This window comes from Doryrhamphus excisus, chromosome 16 (assembly GCF_030265055.1).
Source record: "Doryrhamphus excisus isolate RoL2022-K1 chromosome 16, RoL_Dexc_1.0, whole genome shotgun sequence".
Classification (NCBI taxonomy): Eukaryota; Metazoa; Chordata; class Actinopteri; order Syngnathiformes; family Syngnathidae; genus Doryrhamphus; species Doryrhamphus excisus.
Window position 1 is genome coordinate 5,103,666 of NC_080481.1, and position 25,771 is coordinate 5,129,436.

General features: G+C 42.9%; 2 protein-coding genes across 3 annotated transcripts in view; both read left to right on the plus strand.

Annotated features, from left to right (window-relative positions):
• Nucleotides 1-465: 465 nt before the first annotated feature.
• commd7 (COMM domain containing 7) lies at nt 466-4,952 on the plus strand. The gene is made up of 9 exons (XM_058051237.1): nt 466-637; nt 749-802; nt 876-978; nt 1,153-1,209; nt 1,488-1,525; nt 1,635-1,725; nt 2,898-2,947; nt 4,134-4,182; nt 4,333-4,952. Exons 1-9 carry the CDS (start codon nt 554-556, stop codon nt 4,407-4,409), a joined length of 603 nt encoding a protein of 200 aa, XP_057907220.1. The 5' UTR covers nt 466-553; the 3' UTR covers nt 4,410-4,952.
• Nucleotides 4,953-6,032: 1,080 nt separating this feature from the next.
• The window catches only part of LOC131104092 (nucleolar protein 4-like), a 54,922-nt gene continuing 35,183 nt past the window's right edge, over nt 6,033-25,771 (plus strand). Inside the window, exons 1-6 of one of the 2 annotated variants that reach the window (XM_058050877.1) lie at nt 6,033-6,236; nt 7,407-7,535; nt 7,632-8,051; nt 11,409-11,558; nt 14,664-14,775; nt 20,842-20,957. In XM_058050877.1, the coding sequence (XP_057906860.1) occupies nt 6,234-6,236; nt 7,407-7,535; nt 7,632-8,051; nt 11,409-11,558; nt 14,664-14,775; nt 20,842-20,957 (930 nt within the window). In that variant the 5' untranslated portion in view covers nt 6,033-6,233. The remainder of the gene's footprint in view (nt 6,237-7,406; nt 7,536-7,631; nt 8,052-11,408; nt 11,559-14,663; nt 14,776-20,841; nt 20,958-25,771) is intronic. The other variant, XM_058050878.1, reaches the window with a different exon arrangement.

Sequence of the window (25,771 nt, forward strand, 5' to 3'; positions counted from 1 at the left end):
AAAAGCATAAATTGGAGTATCAATTAGTACTATAAGAACATTGAACAACTTTGCATTAACTTGTTTTGGACATAATGGAATGACAGTACATCGATCATCCAAACGCCTTGCTTTCAGATTGTTTTTGATTGATTTTAATTAAATTAATATTCGACTTCGTGTCTATGACGTTTTCGTTTAAAGTACTTGAATTGGAAAAATACTATTTGAGAATTGTAAAAAGGATCAATTGAAATTGCAGTCCTCTCGTGTACCCCACGACGGTGGCCGACGGGGGCAAAAGCGCAGCAACGTCCAAACTCTGCTTTATAGAATTGTTTTGGAGCATTTCTCTTTTTGACGTTTTGACTTTTGCCCCCCGTCGCCTCCCGTAAGCTGCTGATATTTACATGTGTTAAATGAAAAAAACGAAACATGTGTTGTTTTGAAGCAACGACACTTCCGTGTCCTCGCTGTCTGGCGGGCTTGCGCAGTGGCCAACCAGGAAGTAGGCGCCACAAGCGCGGCACAAGCTCTTCCGGGTTAGCCTTGAAATCAACAAACATACTCAAAAATGATTCAACTTCATTTCACTAAAGACTCTTTACCAGATTTTGTCAGCAGCGACTTTCAGAACCTCAACAAATTCAACGAGCAGGCAAGTTGATGTCTTGTTCTTTAAAAAAGGCTAATCGAGCTAGCAAAGGGGAACGAAACATTAAATCCAAATTTGTCAAAAACATTTTACAAATCGTGTCTTTCTTTGCAGCAATTCATTCGCCTGGTGGAAATACTGTTCCAGTTTTTGTTAGAGCCGAAAGAGGTAGGACACAACCGGTTTGGATTTGATATTGTTACATTCGTGTCTGTGTCAACAAATCAATGTCTGCGTGTAGACAGAGAAGTTCACGCAGCAGCTGAGTGGATTTGCAGGAGAAAACAGGATGAGTGTTGGCCCACTTAAGAACCTCATGAAGAGCATCATCCTTGTGCCACAAGGTAACGCACTGCCAGACGGAAATCGTCTGTTCCAGTGTCAAACTGTGGCTGAAACATTTGAAGTTAGATTTGAACTTGCTTAGCTGTCATACAAGTGTAAAACGAAGTGAAGCACTGGACAATGTGCCACATGGTTTCAAAGATCTACAAAGTTGTCTCGGCTTCCCTGGTCAGGTGCGATGAAGAGGAACCTGACGTGTGAGCAGCTCAAAGAAGACCTGCAGACATTAGGTACGCCATCATGTCATGCCGTATGGAAAAATGCATATTTCTGCACATTTTATGTATATTTTGCATAGAAGTGGCTAAATCAACCAGCATACAAATGGCAGGCGTTCAGAAGATGCATTCAAAGACACTGTGAATGCTATGTACTATTCGACACTGGTCACTGGTTGTCAGTAATGTTACTGTAAGGCCCCTAACACAAGATACGTTTGCTGCAGTAACCCACAGCAAGCTAAAAAAAAGCTGTGTTGTAAGGTGTTAAGTGTTGCTTTTCTTTACAGGACTTCATGAAGACAAGGCATCACACTTTTCCCAACAGGTCAATTTCTTTAATCTTTGTCGAATTTCCTTTTGCTGAAGTCTTCTTAATAGGCAGTCGTAAAAAACTAACTAATGCTTGCATAAGACATGTCATTGGTACGTTACAGTGGGCGGAGCATAGTGCGGCCCTGTCACGACTGGCCGTGAGACACACTCTGATGGTCAACCAGCTGGTGGACATGGAGTGGAAGTTCGGAGGTGAGATCAACTCAAACCAACAACTTCCAACTAGATCTATCTTTACCCTGCGCTGACCCGTCTGTTCCAGGGTCAAACTGTGACTGTGGTAAAAGCGCCATTAAGTGTACAGGCAGTGTTTTAAGTCACATTTTGGCATTGCTAACTGTCATACAAGTGTAAAAAGTGAAGCCTTAATATCATGACAGTTTCCACAAGGGCGTGGCAAGCTAAGAACTGAAAAGAAGTTGTTTTACAGTGGGTGAAAGTGGGTTACTTAGCATCATTGACGTCCCTGATGAGTTGGGCGGCGGTCTCATTGTTTACCCACTGACATGCAGGGAGGCTATTGTGGAGGTAATTGTCTTCCGGTGGGTTATTTAAATCTTAATTGACATGCTAACAGGCTGCACCTCTGCATGAGATGGCGAGAAGACACGGTGACTTCATGCCTCTCACCAGGTGGTGTTACATAGGGCGCCTTTATTTTGGAATTCCACACTAAAGTCTCCTTATGATACCCTAGCTCTAATCTAGATGTTAGCTGGCAATGGAACCATGTTTTGTTGATCTGTTGTGCCCTCAAGTGGCCAAAAGTCAACACGGCAGTCCCTCCTTTGTAGAGGTTCATTGTTTCCAGACTTGACAGCGATAAGTCCATTTCCACAAAGTAGGATTCAATATTAATGAAGTATTTTTGTAGTGATGGCATGGAAAACTGGTGGTGGTGGTGTTTAAGTTTGCTTGATATGTAAAACGCCACGCGTGCAAAAAGAAACTATCAATCTTCAAACAAGGAAGAAGAAACAAAGCGCGTTCATGCCATGACTTTGTGGAACGTTCAGATGCTTTAAGGCGGACGTGTCAAACTTTTTGGCCTGCCCCGCATGGAACAATCTATGTGATCAAGGGGTCAACCACTCCTCCAGCTTTACATGAGTCACAGTGTCCACAATATTATATAAAGCACAAAAAGGTGCCAAATGCAGACCTAAAGTAATAATGACTCAGCTTCACACGACTATGACGACACCGCCTTCCACTGTCTGTACAAAATAACACCTTAAAGATGCGATCATTTTAACCGCGACACAGCTTGCTGGGATACACGGAATCCGCCCATCCCACAGCTGCACTGCAATGTCTTTGGAGATAGTCTGCGTTTTCATATAGGACTGTTTTATATTTGACAGTGACTGTCGGCACCAGTGAGATCCAGAAAGTGAGCAACATCTTCCTGCAGGTACACACACACGCACGCACGCAGAGTACCTGACAAAAAAGCAAGCATGTTTCAGCAGGCATGTTATTGCATCTTATGTAAGGACAATAGGCAAGGCAAGTGTAATTATAGAGCACAATTTCTATACAAGGTCATTCAAAGTGCTTTACAGAAAGCGAAGAGCACAGATGAAATACCTTCATTTGTCTAGGCTCCGCTAAATAGAAGTGCCAAAGTTGAGGCCCGTCTCGCATCTTCTGGAAGACCGTTCCAGGCGGTAGCAGCCTCGCCGTGCTGAGTCCCGACTCTGGGCATAAGCCGGAGACCGCTCCCCGAGCTTCTGGGAGCCCGAGATTGCTCATCCGGCTCCAACATGTCAGACATGGCACTTTGCCGCTAGACCGTGAAAAGACTGTTGTCTGAGCAAGGAGAAGCCAATGCAGGGGGCCGTATTTCCTGGTTCTAGTCAGGACCCGAGCTGTGGCATTCTGGATGTACTGCAGCAATTTTACCGCTGGTTCAGAGAGCGTGGACACCATTCCCCTAATGTGTGCAACGCTCTTCAGGTGGTAACAAGTAATTCATTTCATGGGGAAGTTAAAGTTCAAGTCCCCTAGATTGTGACCCCTAGATTTCTAACCTTCGTCCTCCTATACGCTGTAGAAAGTCAAACTTTGTCCACTTCAGTGTACAGCTTGAACGGCGGTAATAATGTGTCCTACAGTCAAGCATGGTGGCAGTAGCGTCATGGTTCTGGGCTGCACGAGTGCTGTCGGCACTGGGGGAGCTGTGGTTGATGAGAGAACGATGAATCCCAACATGCACCATGATGTGGTGAGGCAGCAAATTGCTGCACAGCAGCTTTTATGATCGTATATCTTGTCTAATGACGATGTATAGGATGTATTTGAGATGAGTCAGTGTACAGCTTGTGTAGCAGTATAGATGTACCATTATAGTCTGGTCTTTGTTGTGGTAGTGTTACAGTCCTCGGCTGCACGAGTGCAGACAGCACTGGGAGAGCTGTGGTTCAATGAGGGAAAGAGGAATCCCAACATGGACTGAGATGTGGTGAAGCATCTTCTCTAAATACTATCGGATGTATTTTAGAATAGTCAGTGTGCAGCTTGTATCAGAGTAGATTCACGATCCACTGAAAACGAGTCAACGCACAGCCATTGTAATCACACACCTTCCCTGCTTCTAGCTAAAACTGGTGGTCCGCAAGGGGAATTCCACAGAGAACGTCTACATGGGTAAGCTTTCCTTGGCTTTACTAAAGCTTCACTGGAACACATATGTGCACAAACAATTAGCTGACATGCAACACATAGTCATCCTAAAATCCAATGCATTTTGTGTTATATTGTGTGAAAAATTCTTTCTTTTTTTTATTATTCATACAGAGCTGACACTCCCTCAGTTTTATAACTTCCTCCACGAGATGGAACGAGCCAAGGCCAGCATGGACTGTTTCAGCTGAGTCTGTGTGTGTGTGTGTGTTTTGCTAGATGTCAATCTGGTGTGAGCCATGACACATTTCAGTCACGTGAACAGGTATATTTTGAAAAAAGCAGACATTTTCTGTGCTTGTCTGCATGAAAACTGCATAAGGGGTCACTAAAAACTGACTTTCTAAAAACGCCACTTTGTGTATTATTTTATTCAATATAGAAATAGTCTGTTCCAGGGTCAAGCTGTGGCCAACAACAGGAAATGTTTAAGGTTCCCTAGCACCCTAGCTCCCAGGGTGTTTCTATTGGACACAACCTGTCTCATAGGAAATATAATAATCTGTTCCAGGGTCAAGCCGTGGCCATCCAAACAACTTTATGGTATGTACGCAATGTTTTAAGCCACATTTTAGCATTCACTGTCACATGTAAAAAAAGAAGTGAAGCAGTGTGTAACAAAGCTAAAATAAAGTAAAACTACTCACCCTTAATGGTTGTAAATATTCAATCATCTGCACCACAACACCCACTGTAGCAAAACTGCAACACATGATCAAACATTTTTGTCATTAAAATTGTACCAAAATTAACAATTCTGGGTAGTGTAGGTTTTTTTTTTGATCCACTGTATTATCAATGAAAGGAAATGATCTTGTTTAGCGTCATTAATTCGACTCCGACTGAAACCTATGCTAACCGAGTCAGAAATAAATTGTGTTCCAGAAAGGCAAAAATACTAGCAAAAAACACATTTTTAAGGTTACTTTTACCTTCACTGAGGATGTGATCGTTGCCAAAGACAGCGATGAGGCAGCAAAATCAACACCTTCCTGTTTTGCCAAGAGTTATTTCTTGAATTCAATGGTGTTTCTCATCTCACCAAAACCAGACATGGAACCAAAGAAAGTTGCCAGCAGTGAGATAAAGAAGCTAAGAAGCGTTAGTGACTTCAAGAAATAACTCATTGCAAAACAGGAAGGTGGTGTGGAAGAGGAGGGTGTTGACCTTGCTGCCACATTGTGTCTTTGGTAACAATGAAAAAAGTAAACCTTAATAGTTCATTTGCCCTTCCATTTGTCCTTTATAGGTATTTAGAATTGTTTTGTGTTAACAAGTTAAGTGACATAGCCATTTTGTTAGCAAGCTAAGGATGCTAAAAGGATGTTTTTTGATTAAAATTACATAAATAGCACTGCAAGACGGGTGCAATATTGTACACGCTAGCTGGAAAATGTATGCAAGTCGGGGCAAAATTTTGGAGGCCGTTTTCGCCATTAACTAGAAAAAGTGCTAACCAAACCTGCATTAATTCATGATAAATTAGCTTAGCAAGTTAAAAAAACAACTCATTTTATTTTTGTTTTATTACCCCAACCAAGTCATTTATTGCAGCAAAACATTCATTGATTTTGTTGTCTTTTTTGAAAGGTATAATTTTTGAGACATAACATAGCGTTTTGGATAAAATAATCAACATTAATTACCTGAAATAATTTAAAAATGTGCAATTGCCACATCGAAGCTTGCCTTTCAACTTAATTAAAGCGCTCCCTCGTGTGGCTGAAAAGGGAACTGCAAAAGAAACTCCCATTCAGTAAGATCTGAACATGAACATGAACAAGAGTTCGTAGACATTTTGTAACAAAAGGAGTCAATATGTTACTGAAGTGTCTTTGTTTGTGTGTGTGCGTAGCCCAGTTAGCGGCAGACGTAGTCCTCGTCACCCACTCATGGTCCCTCCGGCTGACTGTCACCATGGCAGCCAACGGCAGTGGTCGCACACACCCGCGATATGGGACGCCCCTTTATCACTGGCAGTCTGCCGCTGAGCAAACGGCAACGCTTCTGTAACCATGGTAACTGTTGTGTCCCATCATCATTCGTGTTGGCTCCGCTTCCTGCTTGAACGATATTCAGTCTTCAAAAGCTAACAGCTAGCATGTCACCCGGTAGAGCGCTGCTAACTGTTTGCAAATAGCAAGTATGGTTTTCATGTGTTGCCGGGATCAGTGTTACTGTTTTTTGTGTGGAAAAAGGGGAAATGGGAGAGGCTTGGCGTCCTGAGGAGGGATTAGCACAGATTATACAGAACTTGCCGTTAAAACGGATGTGTCACTCGTGAAATAAACCGAGACCCATTTTTTAAGACTTGGATCACTATTTCGGAAGCAGGAAATATTCTTGCATTGAGGAAAATGAAATGTTGAGATATGTAGTTGCCGTTCAGCGTTTGATTTTTTTTTTAAGAAATGGCACCTTCAAGAAGTGTATGCTGCACTTGTAATAGTAAGCTTCAAAGTCAGCTCTGAGCTAGCTTGTGAGCTGCGCTATTTATATTTACAGTATATACTATATGTACTTTAAAAACATATATATCAATGATAAATTAATTTAATAAAATGATTTCTAATTTTGTTATTATGTTGACTTTTCTAAATGAAGTTAGCCAGCGAGCTGGCCCGTCAAAGGAAATGCATCACATGACTCCGTGTTGCTCGGCAGAAACATTTGTGTCCCCAAGCCCAATTAAAAGGGCTAAATAAAATGGTTTTTTAATTAAAATGAAAAGGTTAAAAAGTAAAAGTGTGTTTGTCTTGCAAGAAGGAGAAAAGAAGAGGAAGTGCGCCGTCGGAGTCATGTTCCTCTTCCAAACGGGTGAAATAGCGGCTTTGGGCGGGTGGGACGCTGGTGGCGCCAAGTTCCTCATTTGCATAATGCAGCATGTGACTGCCTGGGGGTTAAAGGTCACAAGCCGTCCACTTGAAGAAAACTTTAAAAAATGGCTACAAGCTATCACGACCACTTTGATTCGTTCACATCTTGAAGTTTGGCCAAACAGAATAATGTAGAAATAAAATTGATCCAAATGAATAGAATCTATATTTAAAAATGTAAATACATTTTAACGTAAAAAGACACAATGATGATAACCTTCGCGAAGTTGAATGATCTCTCACAAACTTAGTTGTTGATTATTAAACAAAATCATTTGATCCATAATTTCATTGTAAACATATGAAAAATAGAAATGTGGTTTGGCTGAAGCTCCGGTCCAGTTCTTCGTGGGACATGAGGAGGAGGCAGAGGAGGAAGGTGTGGACCTCCACCCCCACCCACCTCAACGGGACTGGCCCAGAGACCCAGACCGCCAACAGGTGTGTGTCTTTAGTCCTCTAGGGTCCGACAGTTCGCCATGCTCGACCTGGTCAGCATGGCGGGGTAAGACTTGTAGTTAATTGGAGTCTTTCAAGATCCCCGCTGGCGTTTTGTGGTGTTGGTCCTTCCCGACCCCTTATGCGAGGACACCTGTCGTGGATTCGTGCGTGGGTCCAACCATGTCCACCAGACCAAGCAGCCACACGGTGCAGGACCACAAGCAGAGTCCGGGAGGCTCCTTCCCGGCCGAGACGTTCGCCGAATTCCAGGACTGGTGCCTGAAGACTTACGGGGACTCCGGCAAGACCAAGACCGTCACCCGGCGCAAGTACGGCAAGATCCTGCAGACCCTCCTGCCGCAGGGGGGCGACGAGACGCGGACCAAGAGACAGGACAAGAATCACATTAACGCCAAATTCAAGTTTTGGGTCAAGTCCAAAGGCTTCCTGGTCCTGCAGGACGACCGGATCGGATCCACGGAGAGAACGGTTCTTTACGTCCCAATCAAGACTACGGCGAGTGAACACTTTTCCTCTTTCACTTTGTGTGTGTGTACCTACCATCTCCCACCTCCTGGTGTGTATGTCCGGACATTCATAATAATATTCTTTCCTTATTTGGAAAGATGATTCGACATGACATGGACAACCGTGTAAAAAATGAAAATGTATCATAGAGGAGTCTTGACTGAATTTAAAAAACAAATCTAAGCTTGAAACTTGCGAATGACACACAGCTATCAACCTTGTGCTTCTTGGATTTTAGCGTAAAAATATGACGCAAACAACGATATTTTTCGAAGCCTCTTGTGTATTCTCTCAGTTGTTGTCGCTACATACATTTAGCATGCTGCACGTTTAGCACAAGCTACCATTTGCCAGGTATGCTATTGTTTCATGTCACGTGGCTTCTTTGTTTACGCCTTACTGGCCGACAGGGGGCGCTAATGTGTGTGTGTGTGTGTGTGTGTGTATATATATATGTGTGTGTGTATGTGTGAGAAGACAGGAGAAGAGGCTGGTGCCTCGAGCACCATTGTTTCTTTGGACATTTTTGAGGTTGCCAAGCGGCCCTGAGGTGTTGAGTCTGTCTCCTATCTGAGGACAAGTTGTTTGGTCTGGATGGACGCCTAAGGGGACAAACACCTAACCATGCGTGCAAGTGTAAAAAGAAGTGAATCACTTGATTATATTGTCAATAATCAGTTCCAGGGTCAAACTGTGGCCATCCAAAAATATTTAATGTCACAATTTAACTGTCTTAAGTGGAGTCACCCTTGTTTCAAATGAGTCCCTCCTGTTCCACCAACATGCAGTCACGTGATGGTGATGAAGGTCCATCACTGCGCAGTTGACCGTTTAGAGTGCGACATTCAGATACTGCATTTTGCTGTACTTCTACGCACTTAAAAGAAAGATAATTGGGACACATCCCTTTGTCTTTCACTTGTGTTGGTGCAGACAACTAGAGGAGAGTGTGTTGTTATGTCTAAACAAGGAAGTTGTGAAGTGCAATGATAGTCGCTGTCTGGACCCGAGTGTCAACAACGTCCTCCTCAGTGCCACAGAGGAGGCGGGGCCACCGTACACACACAGGAATTATAATCATGGTTATTATTGAATGAAGAATGAAGTCATGGTTACACTAAGCTTTTGCACTCATGGCAACAATGAAAAGTCCCTTAACCTTTTTCATGATGCTCTAACACTCGGTCTGCTGCCCTCTGCTGTCTCCTTTCAGCTCTGCACAGAGCACCGGCTGCAGGCAATTTGCAATCAAGCAATATCCTTGTTCATTCATTTATTACATTACATACATTCAGTTTCTACCGCTTATCCTCAAGGGTTTCAGCCATTTTCATTGGTAGACGCTTATATAAAAACTTTGCAATCATGCTAGGTGTTAGCATGCTAATGTGATCGTGGTAGCATTGCGAGCTATTGTCATTATTGTCAATCCTGCCCTATAATTTGTCTTTCTTTCAATAAAATACGGTAAAAATGGGCATATTGTGAGACATGTGATTAATCATGATTTAATTAATTTGAAAACCGTGATTAATCTGATTAAATACATTATAATTTCACAGCCCTAATAAAAATATCTAATATCTGTGATTAAATATTTTAATTTAATTAATTTGGAATTGACTATGGACATAATGCCATTAATCGCAATCAAATATTTTAATTGAATGACAGCCCTAAATATAATACTTTACTCATGAATAGCCAACAAATCTAAGCCCACCACTTGATGGAAGACAACTTCGTGGAAGAGCAACAGCCTCCACCACACATCTTAAAATCAAGCCCGGGAGTTATCAGCTACAGACGTGGGAGCCGTTTGTTGTTTTTCAGTGCCTATGCTAGCCTGGAATGATGTTGCTGTAAAAATGTGAATGTAATGTTGGCACGTAGGCATCACATACTGTAGCTATGTTGGAGACGCCCACAGCACACACTAAACTCCATGACACTTCCTGCATCAAGGCTAACACACTGCCGCTGCTAACGTGGCACCTCTGATGCTTATTTCAAATGATTTCAAATACGTCCCCCTGCCAATGGTGCTCTTGGTGAGACCAGACCAGGCCGGTCCCTGGAGGACTACTTCCTTTTCCTCAAAGAGGAACCGTGCCTTGCCTTTTACAACTTTTAGGTCCTCGCTATGGCTGGGACGACACATCGATGTCATCGATGACGTTGACGCAAAAAATACGTTGACGCAAGAACTGATCTTGCAATAGGATGTCAAAAGTATGGGAGTACTTTACACTTAAAGGTAACGATTCGGTGGTCTGTGATCTGTGCAAAATGGAGATAGTGTACCATAAAGACACTACCGTGATGCACCAGCACCCGGGAGCTGCTTGTGTGGACGAGAAGACGGCGTACGTTTTCAACCTTTTTTTCTCTCCTTGTTTGCAATGATTAACCCCGTCATTCATCCAAACCTGAGCAGACACACACGGAGTGAGAGTGGTGGTGGAAAGCAAGAGGGAAAGATAAAGTCCTCTTGCAGGAACACACACAGCTGCTGTTATATTTTGATTCAGATTTTGTTTTTTGCACAACGTTTTATTTATTTAAAGAAAGTTGAATTATTATCTTTGTAATTAAAGGATTCCATTGTGAACTTTATTGTTGTATTGTTCAGTACAATTCATTTTTCAACATATGAAAATATATTGGAAAGAAGGAATTAGTGTTTTATTCATGGAAATAAATGTGCATTAATTGCTACATAGAGCAAATTATGGGGAGATAATCGAATCAAATCGGATTTAAAAATGAATCGTTCGATTAATCGAAGCATCGAAAAACTGTTTTCTAGATTAATCAATTACAAAAGTAATCATTTAACCCAGCCCTAGTCCTTCCCTTAGCCAGGCTGGCGCTTGGAATGGCATTGTGTGTGGTTTGTGTGTGTGTGTGCGTGTGTAGGGGGTGAAAGGGTCCTTTTTAGAAAAACATCCTCCTTTTGATAAATGACATCCAGTTCCCATAGCAACACTTACTATAACACTTATCTGAAATAACATAAATGGGATAGAGAGAGTGAGTTAATTCTCACACACTCACACAGACCCTTTGTTTGTGCCATCACTTCACTGACTTTGTGGATTATTTCCAGTCTTTATTTTGCTGATTTTTGTTCTGAAAGAGAGATGGCATTACAGTTGTGCCACAGCCTGCTGGCTTGTGTCATCGTGTCCTTTCTGCTGTTGTGCTGCAATGTCCCTGAGTTTGTCGTTTTGCATTTTGAGTTGCTCTGAATGTTTCACTTGTGCAAGGTGGCGGCTGTCATTGATGATTTGCATTGATCGCAAGAAGTGACACGTCGCGGGTTCCTCATGTGTGTCCCTGCAGTGTGCGGATGCTGCGTCTGGCGGGGACTCGTCCCTCAAACGCGTGGCGGTGGTGGAGGACTTCTTCGACATCATCTACACCATGCACGTGGAGGTCAGCGACCCCGGGAAAGCTCCCAAACACGCCGGGCAGAAGAAGACGTACAAAGCTGTAAGCGTTGCTTGGCCATCTTCTTCTTGTGTTTCATGTTATTGTGTCTTTCACAACACTCTGCAGTCCTTCTTCCTCTTCCTCTGGCTTTATTCCTCTTTTGCTGAAAAGGAAGAGAGTTGCTTGATCGACTAAAATAAATAGTTTCACATCACTCACACAAAACCTGGCGCTGTCTCACGCACACACACACACACACACACACACACACACACTAGAGCCAGACCGATATGGGATTTCTGGGGCCGCTGCCGATATTTGGGACTGAGAAAAAACAATATCCGATATATATCGGCTGATGGGCCGATATTTGAAATAAGACCATTAATATACACAGGATATAATACTGTACAGGAAGATAAATTGGTATAATAGCCAAAATATGAACCAATAATACTGTGGTTTTGATGCGTTGGCCTGTGCCTTTGCAGCCTGTGCATCATGAAATGCCTCTTTGTGATTCATTTTTAGGTGTTGCCACAAATTTGTCATGTTCTTTGCTTTACTGGTGCTGGAGCCCTGGCCAACTTGGCACGATGCATGGGACGCCTGTTGGGTCTTTTGTCAAGTGTCTCCACACCTTACTCTTCCCCTATGCCTGTCAAATAAAAAGATAAGAATTTCATTTCATTTACATTTGCATTTTACTATTTAGCATAGGATTTGTAGCATAGGGATTAAATAAAAAACTAAAAACACCCTGGAATAGACTTTCCCAGGGAGGCTGAGTAGTGGGGGTCCCTCAACATCCAGAGCCTTGAGGAATTCCGCTCGAAACTCGTCCACCCCTGGAGCTTTGCCACTGAGGATCATTTTAACCACCCCAGATACCTTAGCCTCGGTGATGGAACTGTCCGCCTACGTGTCCTCAGACTCTGCTTCCTCTATGGAAGGTATGTCAGTGGGACTGAGAAGGGCCTCAAAGTATTCCTTCCACCGTCCGACAACATCTTCAGTTGAGGTCAGCAGGCCCCCGTCCGCACTGTAAACAGCGGGCACAGCTTCCCTTTTCTGAGGCACCGGAGGGTTTGCCAGAACCTCTTCAAGGCCGACTGAAAGTCGTGCTCCATGGCCTCACCAAATTCCTCCCACACCAGAGTTTTTGCCTCGACAACTGGCGAAGCCGCATGCCGCTTGGCCTGACGGTACCTGTCAGCTGCCCACAAGCCATCCATGCTCGATAGGACTCCTTCTTCAGTGTGACGGCAGCCCTGACGTCTGGTGTCCACCATTGAGTTTGGGGCCTGCCACCACGACTGGCACCGACCATCTTGCGGCCGCAGCTCCGTTCAGCTGCCTCAGCAACGGAGGCACGAAATATGGCCCATGCGGACTCACTATGCTGGTCCTCCCCCGGGATGCAGGTGAAGCTCTGCCGGAGGTGAGAGTTGAAGACTCGATGAAAGGGAGACTCTCCCAGACGTTCCCAGTACACCCTCACTACTCGTTTGGGTCTACCGGGTCTGTCCAGCATCCTCCCCTCACTCTCTCGTTCACGGGGGATGACTCCAACACAGAGGCACCAAGTCGGGGGGGTATTAATAAGCCCACACCAGCTCGCCGCCTCTCCCCTGCAGCAACTCCAGAGTAGAACAAGGTCCAGCACCTCTCGAGGAGTTTGGTTCCAGAACCCAAACTGTGGGTTGAGGTGAGTCCGACTATATCTAGTCGGAATGTCTCAACCTCTCTTACAAGGTCAGGCTCTTTCCCCACCAGAGAAGTGACATTCCATGTCCCAAGAACCAGATTTGTCCGCCAGGAGACCAGGTTGCCCAGGCACCCATCCTTGACCGCCACACAATGCACCAGACCCTTGTGCTTGCCCCCGCAGGTGGTTGGTCTACGAGGGGGAGATCCCGTGTGGCTTCTTCGGACTGGGCCCGGCTGGGCCTTACGGGTGAAGGCCCGACCACCAGGCACTTGCCTGCAAGCCCCTCCCCCAGGCCTGGCTCCAGGGTGAGGCCCCAGTATCCCATGTCCAAGCGAGGTGCGGTCTCTCCTCTTTGCTGTCTCCATGGGGGTCTTCTGAATCACTCTTAGTCTGTCCCGTCAGCTAGGACCTGTTTGCTTTGGGAGACCCTACCAGGGGCTTATAGCTCCAGACAACAAAGCCCCTCGGATCACTCAGGCACTCAAACCCCTCCACCACGATAAGGTGGTGAATCACGGAGGAGAGATAAACTAGCCTTGTTGCCTTATTCACGTTTCCTATTTTCTTTCGCCTGACCTACTTTTTCTTTCTTAGCCACCGACACCAAGACAAATATCTCTACTTTTGGTTCGAAAGACCAGTGATATTAATGAATAGAATATTAGATGGGTTGACTTTTATGGTTGCTGATTTATTGCAAAGCACTCGGTGCAACTACCTACTTTATGTTGTAGTTTGATTATCGCTATATCTGTAATTCTGAGTAATTCATAAATGATCACTGTTTTGTGGTTGAATACGACCTATTATTTTAAAAACATGAATATTGAAAGAAACTGTATTTATGATTAAGGAAAGCATAAAAATAGCTAAAGGAACATTTATTGTGACACTGCTTGACAAAAGTTTTCTTTACATCTTACCTGTATTATTTACTCTTATTCTATGGACTTTATGGGATAATGCAAGTGGAAAGCCATTTAAAACCACAAAGAAGTACAAGCAACTGCTAACGTGTGAGTCTGTAGTCTTATTTTCTCTGATTATATTCACTATATTTGCAATACTAATGTAAAGGTGACTATAGGGATGTTTTTTCATGTCTTGAGGGCTCTAATAATGTTAAAAACTGTGTTTAGAAGATTGTTAACGGGTTTCTATGCCATATATATATATATATATATATATATATATATATATATATATATATATATATATATATATATATATATATTTTTTTTTTTTTAATCATCTTCATTTTTAAATCGTGAATTAAATTTGCTTATCATGACTCAACCATGATGAATGAAGGATTGCTGTGCTAACTATGGCAGATAATGTCAAAAAATGACATTAAAATGGGATGGAATAGGCTGTTTTACAGGAAGTAATGAAGTGTTGTAGTTCATCTTTAGTGAGATGCTAGTAACAGGTTTTGTGTTTTCACCAAAAAGATCGCCAAGACGTACGCCTTCCTCCCCAGAGAGGCGGTGACTCGCTTCCTGATGAGCTGTGGCGAGTGTCAGAAGAGGATGCATATCAGCACCACGCCGCCGGACTGCAAAGGTGAACACATCACACATCACACACACGCAGACACATTGTTTTTAGGCTTTTTTCAGCTTTAAACAAAAGTTGTTTGACTGTAGAATGCTTCAACACTGCCCTCCAACCCCCCAACCTTTCCCCTGTGCTGGTACCCTCCCCCCATCCCCATTTCTATCACACGGCACTCATTAAGGGGAGAAGTCACCGCCGCTAATTAACATCTTCTGACAAAGACAGTGGACCAGGAAGCAGCTCATATTTGAAGGGGGGGGGTCTGTGGGGTGATGTGGGGTGGTGTGGAGAAAAATGAAGGTGGAGGGAGAGGAGTGGGGCGTAAAAAACCAAAAGAATACGAATATTTCTAAGTTAATTTAAGTGTACAGGCTACACAACGATGTGAAAAGCCTTCAAAGTACCAACACAACGTTGACACACATTCATAATATCCAAATCTGTGTGTGTGTGTGTGTGTGTGTGTGCGCGCACGTGCACTGGACTCTGCAGGGGAGCAAGGCAATTAGCACACACAACGCACACATGCACACACACTATTTCTACTGTCATACCTCTGCTAAAGTTCAGCTGTGAATTATTAAATGCACTTAATCAGCTTGGAAGAGGACCAGTATGTATGTGTGTGTATATATATATATATATATATATATATATATATACAGTGCATCCGGAAAGTATTCACAGCGCTTCACTTTTTCTACATTTTGTCATGTTACAGCCTCATTCCAAATTGTATTAAATTAATCTCTTACCTCAAAATTCTACACAAAATACTCCATTATGATAATGTGAAAAAGTTTTTTTTGACATGTTTTGAATTTATTAAAAATAGAAAACAAAAAAAATCACATTTACATAAGGATTCACAGCCTTTGCTTAATACTTTGTTGATCCACCTTTGGCAGCAATTACAGCCTCAAGTCTTTTTGAATATGATCCCACAAGTTTAGCACACCTATCTTTAGGCAGTTTTGCCTATTCTTCTTTGCAATAAGTCTCAAGCTCCATCAGGTTGGATGGGAGACGTCTGTGCACAGCCATTTTCAGATCTTTCCAGAGATGTTCCATTGCATTGAAGTCTGGACTCTGGCTGGGCCACTCCAGGACATTCACGGAGTGGTTCTGAAGCCAATCTTTTGAGATCTTGGCTGTGTGCTTCGGGTCGTTGTCCTGCTGAAAAATGAACCTTCGCCCCAGCCTGTCAAGAGCGCTCTGGAGCAGGTTTTCATCCAGGATATCTCTATATATTGCTGCATTCATTTTTCCTTCTATCCTGACTAGTCTGCCAGTTCCTGCTGCTGAAAAACATCCCCACAGCATGATGCTGCCACCACCATGCTTCACTGTAGGGATGGTATTGGCCTGGTGATGAGCAGTGCCTGGTTTCCTCCAAACATGGCGCCTGGCATTCACACCAAAGAGTTCAATCTTTGTCTCATCAGACCAGAGAATTTTGTTTCTCATGGTCTGAGAGTCATTCAGGTGCCTTTTGGCAAATTCCAGACGGGCTGCCATGTTCCTTTTACTAAGGAGTGGTTTTCGTCTGGCCACTCTACCATACAGGCCTGATTGGTGGATTGCTGCAGAGATGGTTGTCCTTCTGGAAGGCTCTCCTCTCTCCACAGAGGAACGCTGGAGCTCTGACAGAGTGACCATCGGGGCCTTGGTCACCTCCCTGACTAAGGCCCTTCTTCCCCGATCGCTCAGTTTAGAAGGCCGGCCAGCTCTAGGAAGAGTCCTGGTGGTTCCAAACGTCTTCCATTTACCAATAATGGAGGCCACTGTGCTCATTGGGACCTTCAAAGCAGCAGAAATTTTTCTGTATCCTTCCCCAGATTTGTGCCTCAAGACAATCCTGTCTCGCAGGTCTACAGACAGTTCTTTTGACTTCATGCTTGGTGTTTGTGCTCTGACATGCACAGTCAACTGTGGGACCTTATATAGACAGGTGTGTGCCTTTCCGAATCATGTCCAATCAACTGAATTTACTGCAGGTGGACTCCAATTAAGCTGTAGAAAGATCTCAAGGATGATCAGTGGAAAAAAGATGCACCAGAGCTCAATTTTGAGCTTAATGGCAAAGGCTGTGAATACTTATGTAAATGTGATTTCTTAGTTTTCTATTTTTGATAAATTCAAAAAAAGTCAAAAAAAACTTTTTCACATTGTCATAATGGAGTATTTTGTGTAGAATTTTGAGGTAAGAGATTAAATTAATACAATTTGGAATGAGGCTGTAACATGACAAAATGTGGAAAAAGTGAAGCGCTGTGAATACTTTCTGGATGCACTGTATATATGTGTGTATATATACAGTAAACCTCGGATATATCGGATTCAATTGTTCCCACTGGTTTTGTCCGATATAAGCGAAATCCGTTATATGCGTATACCGGAAAATGTCCGTTTTACGCATATATCCGATTTATATCCGGTATATGCGTAAATCGGATTTTATCCGTTATAAAAAGGCACTTCCTCGACTATGTTTCCAATGTACCTGGACGCGCAGGCAACGCTGCAAACGCTGCAAATGACGTCGTATAGCGGCCTGTCACGATTCGGAGCGCCACGATGCGGCCATCCGATATATGCGAGGGAAATTTAATGGAAATGCATTGGAACGGGACTGGAGATTTTGTCTGAAATAGGCGAAATCCGTTATAAAAAATCCGATATATGCAATGAATTTTTATTGGAAATGCATTACAGAAAAATCGGTTCTTTTTTATCTGTCCGTTGTGAGCGAATTTCCGATATATCCGAGTTCGATATATCCGAGGTTTACTGTATATGTGTGTATGTATATATGTGTATATATATATGTGTGTATATATATGTATATACATATATGTATATACATATATGTGTATATGTATATACCAATATGTATATACATATATGTATATACATATATGTGTATATGTATATACATATATGTGTATATGTATATACCAATATGTATATACATATATACATATATGTATATACATATATGTGTATATGTATATACCAATATGTATATACATATATACATATATGCATATATATGTATATATATTAGATTAGATTCGATTCAACTTTATTGTTATTGCTCATGTCACTGGTACAGGGCAACAAAATGCAGTTAGCATCCAACCAGAAGTGCAATTATATAAGTACCTTGGTATTAAGTAAATGTGGAAAAAAGATATGGACAGATCTATGTAAAAAAAGACTATGACAGGCTATGACTATAATACAGTGAGGATATGTACAGGGATATAAATGACTATAATATGGTTATTGTAGATTATACAGATTATAAACAGTATGGGTGTGACAATATATAATAACAGTAATATATACAGTATTACAATGGAGTGACTAGGGTACTAGAGTATGGCTATTTCAGATTATATACATTATAAACAGTATGATGTATGAATGCAAAAGATATTACAGTAATATGTACAATAGTGCAATATGTACAATAGTGCAATGAAGTAGTGCAATGAAGTGATGGGGGAGGGCATAGATCAGCGGGGGATGTAAGTAGTGGAAGGGGTGGTCAGTGGGGGGCAGAGTTCAACAGGGAGACAGCTGTTGGGAAAAAGCTGTTCCTGAACCTGGTGGTTTGTGTCCGTAAACTCCTGTAGCGCCTCCCTGAGGGTAGGAGGGCAAACAGTCTGTGCGCTGGGTGGTAGGAGTCTTTGGCAATTTGTGATGCCCTCCTGAGACAACGCTTCCTGTAGATGTCCCCGATGGCAGGAAGTGGGGCTCCGGCAATGCGTTGGGCAGATTTCACTACTCTTTGCAATGCCTTCCGGTCCGCGACAGAGCAGTTCCCATACCAGGCTGGGATGCAACTGGTTAGGATGCTCTCGATTGTGCATCTGTAGAAGTTCACCAGGATGTCTGAAGATAAGTGGTTCTTCTTCAGGGTCCTCAGGAAGAAGAGGCGCTGGTGAGCCTTCTTGACCAGGCTGGAGCAGTTGGTAGTCCAGGAGAGGTCCTGTGAGATATGGATCCCCAAGAATTTGAAGCTGGCCACACGCTCCACTAGCTCACCATTGATGTAGATTGGTGGATGCATGGCAGCATTCTTCCTGAAGTCCACAATGAGTTCTTTTGTTTTTGTTGTGTTGAGTCGTAGGTTGTTGTCATCGCACCACGCAGCCAGGTAGTCCACCTCCTCCCTATAGGCCGACTCATCGTTGTTGTTGATGAGGCCAATCACTGTAGTGTCGTCTGCAAACTTAATGATGGCGTTGGATCCATGTTTGGGTTTGCAGTCGTGGGTGAAGAGAGAGTAGAGGAATGGACTTAACACACAGCCTTGTGGTACTAATATGCAAGTATGTATATGTGTATGTATACATATGTATACGAAATCTGTATCTTATCAAAATTAATCTAAAATTAAAATAAAATATTTTAATTGATTGACAGCCTCCATATATATATATATATATATATATATATATATATATATATATATATACACACACACACACACATATATATATACATATATACATATGTGTGTGTGTGTGTGTGTGTGTATATATATATATATGGAGGCTGTCAATCAATTAAAATATTTTATTTTAATTTTAGATTAATTTTGATAAGATACAGATTTCGTCCATAGTTAACTCAGAATTAATCGCAGATAGAAGTTTTGATCTATAAGCAGGGTAAATGTCTTTGTGGTGAACGATTCAATGTGCAACTATACCAAGTAAGCATAGTTTTGTATGAATTTTTTCCTTTATTATTAGCATATTAGCTCTTAAACTCACACTGACAGAAACATGTTTTTGTTTATTTGTGTAAGCTCCAAATAAGATTAATTGATTTATGATACTGGTTATAAATTATAAATGTTTGTGAGTAAAAAAGCCTATTTAGGAACATTCAGAAAGGATTATTATTCAAGATTTGCCGCAGTGCAGCGTTCCTTCATGAAATGTACAAATGAAAATACATAAAACATAGGGCAGTAGTCATAAAACATTTCATCCGCATTCATTTCTCTTTTAAAACACACAAAATCTATAGAAATCCATCTTAATATTTAATATTTTCATTTGTACATTGACACATCCACCCCCCCGATGCTAAAGCTAAGAACCGTTCTCCTCCTGAACGTGGTGGATGGTGGAGCTCCATCAGCCAGGCCTCTGGCAGCCTGCCATTGATGCTGAGCTCGGACACAGGAAGACAGTCATTCTACATTTTGGAAAGATTCTCAGCATTACGGAGCAAAAAGTCTGGTGGTTTGTCAAGCGCTTTGTCTTACACCAAACGTGCTCTCTTCTATTGTGGAGTTGCATCATCACTTCTTTATGCCTCTCGTAAAAGACGTTTAAATACGTGTTTAGGAGCGAATGAGTTAAGAGCGTAGACATTGTCGTCAGTCACATTTTGATATTTTTACCCCCGCTGGGTTATCATAAGCGGTATAGAAAATGGATGGATGGAAGAAAACCATCATAAAAGCTTTATCACCTCTTTCAATACCAAATACGTCTTTTTCTTTTTATAAACCCCGAACGGCGGATTCTAGCAATGTTGGCAACACCACGAATGCATTTGACTTCAGGGCAATTTTAAGCCGTAAAAACGGCCCCAAGGTGTGAGGAGTACATTTGATAAGAGCTTGGCAGGGATCACGACAACATAACAGGAAAGAGGATGTGGGAGAGCATGGAAGGGTGTAGCGTGCAGAAGGTTACACATTGGACATACATGGCACGTAATCACACAGTTCACTTCCAAATGTGAAAATAGTAGATGGTTGATGGTGTTATATTTGTAAATAAATTATTTGGATGTAAAACAAGCCTTTTTTGTTGTTGTTGATGTTGGTATAGAATAGTAGAATAGTCCTTTATTGTCATTTGTTGTCAGGACAACGAAAGTAACATTTTTAAAATAAAATTAAAACGTTTTATGTCACCTTTTAACATTATTAACGGTCAAAATGTAAAAAGAAGTGAAGTGGGGATGATTATAACTTTATTATGATTGTAACTGCTTTCTTCAATATTGTGGTGAAATTGCAACGTGTCTCCTCCTCCTCAGAGAGCGACAGGCCCGGCTCAGTGTCGGCCATTTTGGACTTCAGCGATCCTGTCAGCGGTGGTGCCACGCCCATCATGAAGCATGCGTCGCTGCGTCGCATCAACAACAGCAACTCGGTGAGTGAACAACATTTGGACCTAGTCGGCTTGTGGGTCTCACTGGAACCAGGACCTCAGGTGTGGAGGCATCTCATCAGGTCCGGGAAAGTCCAGGAGCTTCCAAACGGACCTCAGATGCTGTCGAGTTTATCATTGTAACCGTGGCAACCGAGCCAGCAAGGATGCTTCTGATCCATATTGTGTCTCTGCCTGCTGCCACCCACCTGCTTGTGTATGTGTGTGTGTGTGTGTGTGTCGTGGTGGTGGTGGGGGGAGCTTTAAGCATCTACTTAATTAGCAGCGACACACTGCGCTATACACATTCATATGCACACACATCCAGAACACACACACACACACACACTAACTACATACGCCAACATCTGTTCACGTTCTGTCTTTAAAGTGTGAAAGCTGTCAAAGTAGAGCTAGGAAAGCTTCCAGATTTCATTCAGTCATCCAAAAATACAAAAGCCCAATGTCGGGGGGGAACGCTGTGCCTCTGATGCTTTAACCGCACTCTTTCTGAGAGGCCGATGGTGTCCGAGAAGAAGGAGAGGGACAGGAACCCAGTCCCACCGCTTCACTTCTATGACACTTCACGTGGACTTGAAACGTTGCCTTCCACTAAACAGGAGCGTCCGTTTTAGATGGTTGGGACTCTTCTTTCAAGGCACATGGAATGTTGTCTTCTATGGTTATATGAACACGGACCCTCCCAAAAGAAAGATTATATTCCCATTGCAGCTAGACAGTATTTTAGTCATCAAGTATTCTACCAAAATGTTTGTTGATTAACCGAGTTATCAGATAGAACATATTTTGCTTGTTTGAAGAGAAATAATAAATTCACAAGAATTCACAAGCAATTGGTTGAATGATTTAGATAATGAATATGTCTTAAATAGTACATAGTGTACATAGGACATAGTACATAGTGTAAGTGGTGCTTATGTATACTATATACTATATGTCTTAAATGGACATAGTACATGGTGTAAGTCGTGCTTATGTATACTATATACTATATGTCTTAAATGGACATAGTACATAGTGTAAGTCGTGCTTATGTATATATACTATATATACTATATGTCTTAAATGGACATGGTACATAGTGTAGGTGGTGCTTATGTATATATAATCTATCCAATCTGACTGCACACAGAAGAAAGTCATGGTATTCCAATTTCTGCCACATTTTCTCTCTGTTTTTTTACATTTACTTTTCCTGATGTATCTTTTTAAAATGTGTGTGAAGGAGAGGGACCCAAGTGGAAGAGATACAGAAGGTGGAGAATTTGAAGTACCTGGGGTCAACAGTCCAGAACAATGGAGATTGTGAAAAGGAGGTGAAGAAGCGTGTGCAGGCAGGATGGAACGGGTGGAGAAAAGTGTCAGGCGTGATGTGTGATAGAAGAGTTTCAGCTAAAATGAAAGGAAAGGTATACAAAACTGTGGTGAGACCAGCCATGTTTGGTCTGGAGACAGTGCCACTGAGGAAAAGACAGGAAGCAGAACTGGTGGTTGCAGAGATGAGTATGCTAAGGTTCTCATTGGGAGTGACCAGGATGGATAGGATCAGGAAGGAGTACATCAGAGGGACATTACATGTTAGAGACCTTGGAGGTAAAGTCAGAGAGGCCAGACTGAGATGGTTGGGACATGTCCAGAGGAGAGATAGTGAATATATTGGTAGAAGGATGCTGCCAGGTAGGAGGCGTAGAGGAAGACCAAAGAGGAGGTTTATGGATGTAGTGAAGTGAGAAGACAGATGTAGAAGACAGGGTTGGATGGAGGAGATTGGTTTGCTGTGGCGACCCATGAAGGAAAAGAGGAAGAAGAAGAAGTAGTATCTTTTTAAAATGTGGGCTTTTAACATACAGCCATAGGTTGTGCCAGTCCCAAGCCTGGATAAATACAGAGGGTTGTGTCAGGAAGGGCATCCGACGAAAACATTTTGCCAAAGCAACTATGCAAATCAAACACAAGACTTCCATACCGGATCGGTCAAGGCCCTGTGAACGACCGCCATCAGTGCTGTTCACCTACAGGGTGCCGGTGGAAGGAGGAAGATGTGTCTGTAAGAAGAGAGAGAAGAGGAGCACCAAGAACCTAGAACTGAGAGTAGGGACTTTGAATGTTGGAACCATGACAGGAAAAGGTAGAGAGTTGGTTGACATGATGCAGAGAAGGAAGGTAGACATACTGTGCAAGGCTAGAAGTTTACTGAGGAGCAGAGCTTGGGGGGGCAGAGAGTTGATATGGCTCAAAGCCGTGCCCATATAAGGAAGTCCGCCACTCTGTGACATCACAAAGGAACAGTTTTACCACGCCTTTTGGAACAGAGCGTTTTGAGCCATCCCAAACGTCTTTCAGGGCTCACTTCCAAATGTGCAAATCATGTGATCTGAAATCTTGGCATGGTTCAACACCAGTATACAACATTCTAACTCCATTTATAAGTTTTATGGAAAAAGCATCATAGGTCCCCTTTAACATGTGACCTCCAACATGGCCCCTCGACTTAATGAAGCTTTTATGATGATTGCTATTGTTTATTTAGGGGGAAACTGTTGTGTAACACATCTCTGACAACGAGCATTGTAATATAAACAAAGGCTGAGTTTTTAACATCAGCTGTTATTGGATGGTGTACTTAATAAAGTGGCCTGGTGGTGTGTATACATCTGGATTAGGTGTGTGTACATCAGTCGCAGGAGAGGAGGATGTTGTGCACATTTGGGACGTGCACATCCTCTGCATGCTAGCTCCATTAGTGTTCTTCATCTCTCCCTGCATCCGCCCCCATCCCAATTCAATAAGAGGAGGAAATGAGGCACTGTGCTTCCTGGCAGCAGTGTGTGTGTGTGTGTGGTGGGGGGGGGGGGGGGGGGGGGGTCAGGCGAGGGATGGAAGCAAGTGAGAGTGAAAGGGAATATTCCCAAATTGTTGTTCGGATGGAGGTTATTGGGACAGGAACGATGATTGACAGGCAGGTGAGGATGGAGAGGATGGAGGTGGGGGAGGGTACCCACAGGGTGGGGGCTGGAGAATTAAAAGGAGGAGAATGAGGTGCTTCATTATGGTTCATTCCCACCCCAGTACCTCCAGAGGAAACGCATGTTGTGATTTTAATCTTGACTCTAGTCTCTTGTTGGCCTTGAAGCCTAACTGCATCATCTTTTTTGACCACAAACAGACAACATTAATATTTCATATTAAATAATATGGAAATAACAACGAAGAATTTGCCTGTCACGTGACCGTCGCTATGGTGACAGAGAATCTGTCATTTATTGGTAATATAGCGTATTTTGTATTATTGCAGTATCCTGTTTGGAGTGAAAACATTTCTGCCCTGCAGTTCTACTCTTTGCCAACAGGGGGCCCTTTTGTCCTGCTGACAGCAGCCTGGCGTCCTCCTGCATGCGTGCCAGTCAAGTTGTTTAATAGTCTCATCCAACAGGATCATCATCCAGCAAAGCACGTCCTGATGCTAGATGGATGCATGCTGTTATGCATGTTATGTTGGCATGAATAAATTCCTCTAAAGTGCACTTTGGACAGGCGGTTTAAAAAAAAAAACAACAAATAGATTTACTTGCTTTGATTTCAATAATTATTAAATAGATATATGGAGGCATGCATAATAATACAAAAAAGAAAAATAACTCTAAAAAATACAAATAAAAATGTGTTAAATAATCGTGTAAAAGCAATAATATAAATGCATACAAAATAAAAATGACTTAAAAGTGTAAAATATAAAAAGTAAAAATCACGTCATAAAAAAGAATGAGAGTAGTTATTTTGATAAAAATGTGTCTTCTAGAACAACGTAGCGGATGATGGTAGTTTTGTAAGGCCACACCCTCCCTCGTGACACAATTAAACATCAGTGTATTTGATTACAGTCAACCTCAACGGGAAAATATGCTGATAAATCATCAATATCATTGCCTATTGACGACATAACGATGTTTCTTCGTAATTGCAGTACATCTGTCGGTCTCCTCCCTATCGCTGTCTGGCTGTGACGTCCGTGCATTGGCCACGCCCCTCCTCGCGAGGCACAGAGCGAGCGCCTTGAGGGTCGTGCGCGCCGCAGCCTCCGTCCTCGCGCAGAGGGAACGTAGACGAAAATAGCAGAGATCCTTCAAGACGATAAAATCCGAACAAATGAGGCAAGTGAAGGGGAGAGAGCAACGACCAGACAAAAGTATATTTCTTCCTCCTCTTCCTCCTCCTCCTCCTCCTTCTTCTTCTTCTAATCGCTAAGCAGTCAAGGTAAGCACGCGCTTTGTGCACGTTCACCGCGTGTCCGTGCCGCCTCTCAAGCTTTTATCGTCCGACACCTGCACACGCGCGTGGTTCTATAGCAAAGGTAGCCCGTGTGTGTGTGGGGGGGGGGGGGGGGGGGGGGGGGTCTTGACTTCACGCGCACCCCGCCTGACGGGCACTGCACCAGCTCCTTGTGCACCATCACTGTGGACACACGCACATTGTTCCTGTGATGGCGTGTGCGTGTGGGGGCGGCTGGTTCACTTTGACCATGCACATGCGCATGCACGCGCTGTGGATCCATCCACAGTACTGTATATGGCATCATTCCACAAAGCATGTTAAACTTGGATATACTGTCATCAGTGGACATCAGTTTAGATTTGCTACATCAGTAGTGTGCACGAGTGCTACCAGCACTGATTGAGGAGAAGATGAATTCCAGTATTGAGCACCTGTGGGCCATCCTCAAGGTGTCTCAAATCCACTAGCTCCACCAGCGATGTCATCATGGAGGAGTGGAAGAGGATTAAGGCAGTGCACGGTAA

Coding starts and splice junctions, on each gene's coding strand:
- commd7 (XM_058051237.1), top strand. CDS start 554: ATGATTCAACTTCATTTCACTAAAGACTCTTTACCAGATTTTGTCAGC. Junction 1,210..1,487: donor AGAAGACCTGCAGACATTAG/GTACGCCATCAT, acceptor TTTTCTTTACAG/GACTTCATGAAGACAAGGCA. Junction 4,183..4,332: donor CACAGAGAACGTCTACATGG/GTAAGCTTTCCT, acceptor TTATTCATACAG/AGCTGACACTCCCTCAGTTT.